A 7,441-nucleotide genomic window follows, 5' to 3' on the forward strand; every position below is an offset into this window, starting at 1 on the left:
CCCACAGGCCACCTCCCAGAAAGTCCCACTCTCCGCCCTAGGTCCTCCCCTGGCCTCCTTCCTTGGCCAGCCTACCCAGTGGGCGGGGTGGCCCTCCAGCCTGGCCCTTCTAGGCTCAGGAGACTGGCAGAGCTCAGGACACTGCCCCAGCTGTCTAGACTCAGAGGCTCACTGGCTGGCTGCGCCGTCGGTCAGGTTCTGGAGCTCTTAGACCCGGCGGTTTCTTGCTCTGGGACAGGACAGCAAACTCTAGTTAGTGCGCGGAGCGGGACAGCGGGACCTAGGCGGGTCCTCAGCCGGTATCCCCACAGGGTAGCTCTGGACAGCGCACTTGCTGGTTTCTACTCCTCAGAGGCGCCTTCTCAGAATGGAGCGATTACCTCACGGTCGTAGAGACCGCAGCGGCGGCTGCCGACCCCATCTGGCCCCAGGGCGGGCTGCTGCGCCCGCTTCGGCCGCGCGGTCGGTGTCGTCGGGGATTCCGGTGTCCGCGACTTTCCTGCGGCCGCCTGGCCTTTTTCTGCGATCGACCGCAAGCTCCGGTCGCGCAGGATGCGCTCCGGGCCCTGGGCTGGATAGGGCGTTGGGGGCGGTAGGCTGCGGCTACCCGCGGACCCCGAAGTGCGCGCGCTGTCGCAACCATGGCGTGGTGTCAGCGCTCAAGGGCCACAAGCGCTTCTGCCGCTGGCGGGACTGCGCGTGTGCCAAGTGCACCCTGATCGCCGAGCGGCAGCGTGTCATGGCCGCGCAGGTGGCCCTGCGCAGGCAGCAGGCGCAGGAGGAGAGCGAGGCCCGCGGGCTGCACAGGCTTCTGTACCAGGGGTCGTCGGGGTCCGGGGCTCAGGCTTCCGGGGGCAGCGGCAGGACCGAGAGTCCCCAGGTCTTGAATAACCCCATGGCTGTAGCTGTTCTGGGAGCGGGTGCCTCTAGACACCCTGGGAGCCGGTCAGTCCCAACTTTCGAGGTTTTCCAGCAAGATTATGCTGACAGAAAGCAGGGTGAGTCCTCTTTGGTTTGCTTTTCATGAGAGAAAATGATTGTTCTGCAAGAATGTGTAGAAACGAGCAGCAGCTCCTTAAGAGTGGACAGAAAGAGTTGTTTGAAAGAAGTGCTGAAGTTCAGTAATGTAGATCTACCCTGTTGATGGCTGGGATGGGGATAGTTAATAGGTTTTCACTGGAAGAGCTCATCCCGCGTCTAAAGACAATGAAAACAGTGAAGTGTATGGGATCACAGCCGCCGGCTCGCACCTGGAGTGGATTTAGGCGCAGTCGGCTTTGTCTTTGTGTGGCCGGAACTTAAGCAGGCTGTAAGAGAAAACTTTAGCGGGTGTGCTGACACTCTTTCCAGTTGCAAAGCCACAGTGTTCTTGCACAGGAAACCGGCTGACTATGGTTATTGTGACGATCTTTGATTTGGGGACAGTGTTTTGTCATCAGTTAGCACTTAAGAAACTGAAATTTCTCACCTTTTTCTTTCCTGCTCCATTTTAATTCTTTAAGCACCATTCCCAAAGGAGAGGAAAACTTTAGGGACTTATATTTAGTTCTCATTGGAAATAAGTTTGGGCCTTCCCTGTCGATAATGAAACCATTGACAAGAGTGTCACTTTGTAGCTGGAGAGATCTCAGCAGAGTATTCGTCTATCCTTGCAGTTTCCGGCCACAAAGTCATGGCCAGTATCTCTTGTTTAGATTTACAACTAATATGACCTCCAAATTAACTTTTCCTGTAATATCAATATCACTATGTTGTCATGAAATTTTCATCCCTGCATAGGGCCGCTGTTAAATGGGAATTTCCTTTAAATCATTTAGTTAAAATCCTAAACAGGTTGTATCACATGAAGTTATGCGATAACCGGTGGTAAGCTATTAATTAGAAACTTTGCTTGGTTGTCAAAACTGCAGATCTTAGCAAAAGAGGGTGTAGTTTCAAAAGAAGCCCATCTCTGCATTGAAAATTTACATTCACTTACGTCAAGTTTGGACACATGCTCTAGTTTATTTCACTAGACCAATGAACTTTAAGTGTTTCTCATGGAAGATAGAGACTGTTGAGAGATGGTAACATTCCTTCAGCTACACTGCTAATGAGATTTGGCTGATGGTATGGATTTATGTAAACGTTTTGTACTAAAGTGTACATTTTGCAGGCCTAATGATTGTATTAGATTATTGTGTCACAATGACTGGCCTATAAAAAAAGAAGTTCATATTTTAAAGACTTCTTCAATGGCTTTCTAAATTGACCACCCCCCTCTTACACAATATGAATAAACTATAGTAAGATATTGTACTGAACTTATTCATTTACAAGACAAAGACCTACAGTGATTCAGAGGCAAATTACATTTGCCTATATAAAAGAAGCTTATGTTCAAAAAAAGGAAGGCTATCAGTACACTACAATAGTGAATAAAACAGTCCCTAGAACTAGAGAGGACAGAGATGAAGGGAATTATAACAAATATTTGCCACAGCTTCCTGAACACTGGAGTCACAGTCAGAAGCCCCAAGCACAGCTTGCAACCAGTATTTCTTTAGAGATATTTGTCCTGGGAGTCCAACCTACAAGTAATACATTGTTCTTTAGACAAAATAACAGAGATTTAATTTTGATATTTCCTATGTTTCAGGAGCAATACTCAGTGAATTGCTGTAGAAGCAAGTGGAACAAAAGAGGAATGGAAATTGGTTTCCAAGTGGCAAATATTGTTTGACAAGTTTTATTATTACTTGATGTTGAAAACACCAACGTACAATCTTACAATTGTCACAAATTTTCTTTTTTATCAAATATTTGACTTAGCAACAGAGTCTTGTCCCTTCTAGTGTTAAATTTGATGTGATTTACATTTTAAATAAACTATAAACTTTTATGGAGCAGGTTTAGGATTGTTTCTTAAAGAGACAGGGAAACATCAAAGAATACTGGAGATAACCATTTAAATTAGGTAGAATATTCACTACTTGTTTTACTTACTTCTTGTCATATAGGATCTCTGTGGGGGAGGGGAGGGAGGGGGAAGAACATCACTTAGATCAAAGCAAAATTTGGACATTTGGGAAAAAAAAACTCTAATTCCAAGATGATGTCACATTGACACTTTGGGTAACAACAAACTCTCCTCTTTTGATCCTTAATTTCTAAGAGATTTATTGAATAATCTTATATCCTGAAATGCACGAGAAACAGCACCCTCCTCTGTTCCCATACATGCTAGCTCTGCATGATCTTTAAAATGTGACTCCCATGAAGATGATTTTAGGTGAATCAAAATTGCTAATTACACTATATAGAGTGCATCTCTCTCTCTCTCTCTCTCTCTCTCTCTCTCTCTCTCTCTCTCTCACACACACACACACACACACACACACACACACACACACACACTGAATGAGTTTGTTATTTCATCCATCAGTGTCTTTGAGTGGACATAACTATGTTGTGGCAAATTTTTATGTCTGATTATTTTGTTTTCTTTCCTGCAGAACCAAAACAGAGAAACTGTGAGTCATGCCAGAGTAGACAGGAAGAACCAGTCTCCAACACTCATCACCATTCTCTGGGATCATCTAAGGGTAATGTGACCGTGGAGAAACAGGGCTTCATGTCATCTATTCCAGAACACCCAGACAAATCCACCATCATCCTGTCTCCTTGCCCCACGGATCAATCGGGAGGAGAAGACAGTCCCAGGTCTTTCTCTTCCTCTGACCTGGAATCAGGGAATGAAAGCGAGTGGGCCAGAGACTACATTGCTACCAGAGCCAGCCTTTCCACGGTGACCTCAAGACCACGAGACCCTCTCGGAATTCTTACCAGGATCTTTCCAGGTTACAAGCATAGCCGCCTAGAAGGCATTCTACAGTTCTGCAAGGGAGATGTAGTCCAAGCTATTGAACAGATCTTAAATGGGAGAGAACATAAACCCGACTGCAGGGACCTAGCACGCGCAGACTTGGAAAATGCAGCCTTTCAGAGAGCGTCAGATTTTAGTCTTGCTGGCATTGGCTTTGGGACTCTAAGTAATAAATCAGCTCTCTCTCCTCTTGAAGCTGCGTCTGCTGCTTATGGAGGAGATTCAACTCTCTACAGTTTCAATCCTAGACTAGCTTTCAGCCCACTGCGCCTGGCATATTCTTCTCCAGGAAGAGCGCTGTCTGGTTTTGTGTCACCCTACCTAACACCTGGACTGGTTCCAGCATTGCCTTTTCGGCCAACTTTGGATTATGCGTTTCCAGGGATGATTAGGGAGCCGTCCCACCTCCCTAGCAAGCACTTAGTAGCTGGTGGTAGACTGTATTTCAGGCCCAATCAGGAGCATCTGTAACATATCCACTCTACCATTCTGCAGTGTTTCTAGAGCCATGCAACACACACACACACACACACACACACACACACACACACACACACACACACTTTTTAATGTACTTCAAAGAGCATAAGCTTGGCCTCTCAGCCTTAAATGCTATTTTTCTAAGCAGTGTAATATACTTTAGATTTGAAGACTTTTCTTTAGTGTTCATTAAATCAAAGAAACATTTAATCATTATATGTGCCTTGAATAAACTTATTTCAGGAAACTTTATTATTTTAAACTAATGAATTTTCTCCTTAAATTATCACTTTTATTATAAAGCCATACATGCTTTTATTTTATTGTAGAGTTCAGTTTATAGTGAACATTTGTAAAAATCAATTCATATGGTAGAAAAGGGACCAGGAGTTGGGGAGTGTGGTTATTATTCTAAAGCAGCTCCCTCTCCATCTCTACCTTCTCCCTTCCCACTTTTCCTCCTCTACCACACCTGAGCCAGAAATTGTTCCAAGTATTTAAAAATATTTTATTTGCAGATAAATGACCAGTAATAGTAAGCAAACCTAATAAATTTGAATCTATTACTTTTGGAATGTCCGATTTTTGTATTCTTTAGCTACTAATTGTAAAAAGGAAATGGTTTTTGAACTGTTCTCTTTAAAGCTAACATTGTAAATGCACAAAGAACTATTGGGTCATAAGAAACAAGACCCTGCCCTCTTCTGGCCACTATCACAAACTGCAATTCAGTTATTCTCAGAAAACATGGTTTTGTAACTGTTACAGACTAACAAGTTTATGGGGAAAAAAACCCTTTTGGATCATGCTGTATTCATTTTAATGTTGTGAAATATATTTCTACTAAGGATAATTTTAATTTTTGAGTAGCTTATACTTCTATCTGGAGATATAGTCTTTTATCATTTGTTTGAGATAATGACATGTCACCCATTCTCAAAGGTAAAAAGGAATTATTCAAAAACTAAACTATCTGCTCAGACAAATATCTACTGATTATATGTAAAGTATATGTAATGTATTTAGGCGATACATACCTGCCTTTAAAGCTTAGAGATGTTTTTGGAGTCTTAAGGCATACATTTCTTTCCCCAACTGGAGTATTTAAAATCATCCATCCAGCTGTTCAATTCAGTCACTGGGAAGCCCCAGGGGGGAAAAACAGCTCACAAAGCAACGGTACAATGTTCTCCTCATGTGCCTTAATTTTTAAACGGACAATGGCTTCACTGTATTGTGAAGAATAATGAAGATCCAGATGTGGTAGGAGTTAGAAATATCTTTATCTGAGAAGCAAGAATCACTAGGAAAATTTTAAAATTATAGCTATGTATGTGTGTCTTTTCTATTAAGCTAATACGTTTTCACAGTATACCTGACCTAAAAATATCATAATGCGCAACTGGAGAGTATCTGGTGCTGATGTAGAATGCAAAGTGCTTAATGATTTGCATAAATTTTAATGGAGCAAGGTTGAGGAAAAGTCCTGTAAAATTTAGATTGATGCAATGCTCACTTTTTCTTTTTCTTTTTGTACAAAACAAAATGGAGAAACCCTTCAGGCTCAGAGCCTAAATTACTGTACAACGCCTGGTAACTGACTGCTATGCAGCAGACATACATTGAGATTAGGCTGATTTTGGGTGATGGAACTTTCAACCAAATGATTCTACAAAGTGGCCCATTAATACATAGTTTTGAATAGAGTTCCATGAGGTTCTATGTCTCCTAAAAAGTATTCAGATCAGAACTCTTGGTGATCCTTGAGTTGTTTTTTATTTTATGAATCTATCTATTACATTCTATTTTTGAGATACACTAGATGCTGTGTAGGGTGTCAGATGCAGAGTGTGATGTAAAGAGAGCTATAGTAAATGGCAGAAATCTGGATTAAAAGTACAGCAATTCTAGCATTGTTGGATTCTTCACAAGGTTAACATAATAATGTGGACCTATTGACTGTGTGGTGATGGCACACACCTTTAATCCCAGCACTCAAGAGGCAGAGGCAAAGGAGTGAAAGGCCAATCTGCTCTATAAAATGAGCTTCAGAACAATCATGGCTATACGAAGAAACCCTGTCTTAAAAACAAAACAAAACAAAACAAATAAAAACAAACCCCAAAATATGTGGATACATTATTTTAATAATCTAAATATTAAGTTAATTTTTATGATGCGTTATGTAGTCTATATAATTCACAAGACTCTTAATACCTAAAAAAACTTGATGAAATAGGAGATTCTTCCAACTACTAGCTAGACATCGAGGAAACTGAGGCTGAGATGTGTATAGCCAGTTCCAAGGGTAATAATAGTATGTGTTACCAGGAAGGGTTCCTTACTCTAGTAACTTCAGACTGTTAGGTATGAGAAAGGATTATGCCTGCTTGTTTCTTTACAGCTTTGTATGGTGTCTGATACATAATATGTGGCCGATAGTACCTCATTATTTACTAAATTAATAAAAGCATTAGATTAGAAATCGAGTCATTGCGTTTATTAAGGATGTACTTTGTGTCATGCATCGAGCTAGGTGCAAAGCAGAAGTATGATCAAGAGACTAGATCCAGCTTCGAGTTTTTTAATAGACTGCTTTTCCATGTGTAAAAGAGCAATCAACCAAACAGCTAAGGTTGGCACCATTTGGCCATGTCAGTACATGAGTTAGTTCTTTATAATTATGATATTTATGCCTATAAGCTACTTGAGGCATTGACAGCTAACCTCTCTAGTCATCAGCCAGGAAGACAAAGACTGAGCTGTCTTCTCCACATGTCGTATGAGACACAGAGGTTGACAACTCTATGGAGAGAAACTGCAGAAGAATAAAAGGAGTGGCCTTTTCACAGTTGGTGATTTCTGACTGTGCCATTATATTTCCAGTAAAATTATTGTGTTGAAAATACCAGAGGCCTGCTTGATTGGATTTTTCATTACCACCCCAATATTGGGATGGAATTACTTATCAGCTATTCACAATATGGGGATGATTTTTTACATGAACAAGTTTCAGTTCTACGACCCCGCAAAAGAAAGTATATAGACATTATTTGTTAATTAAACACTGTTCACGAGAAAATTTTCTATATGGAA

General features: G+C 41.7%; 1 protein-coding gene across 1 annotated transcript; it reads left to right on the top strand.

The window, feature by feature from the left end:
* Window positions 1–256: 256 nt before the first annotated feature.
* Window positions 257–6,825, top strand: Dmrta1 (doublesex and mab-3 related transcription factor like family A1). Its single transcript, NM_175647.3, has 2 exons — window positions 257–998; window positions 3,495–6,825. The coding sequence occupies exons 1-2, from the start codon at window positions 368–370 to the stop codon at window positions 4,334–4,336; spliced, it is 1,473 nt and encodes a 490-aa protein (NP_783578.1). The 5' UTR covers window positions 257–367; the 3' UTR covers window positions 4,337–6,825.
* Window positions 6,826–7,441: the final 616 nt, after the last annotated feature.

Source organism: Mus musculus, chromosome 4 (assembly GCF_000001635.26).
Source record: "Mus musculus strain C57BL/6J chromosome 4, GRCm38.p6 C57BL/6J".
Taxonomy (NCBI): Eukaryota; Metazoa; Chordata; class Mammalia; order Rodentia; family Muridae; genus Mus; species Mus musculus.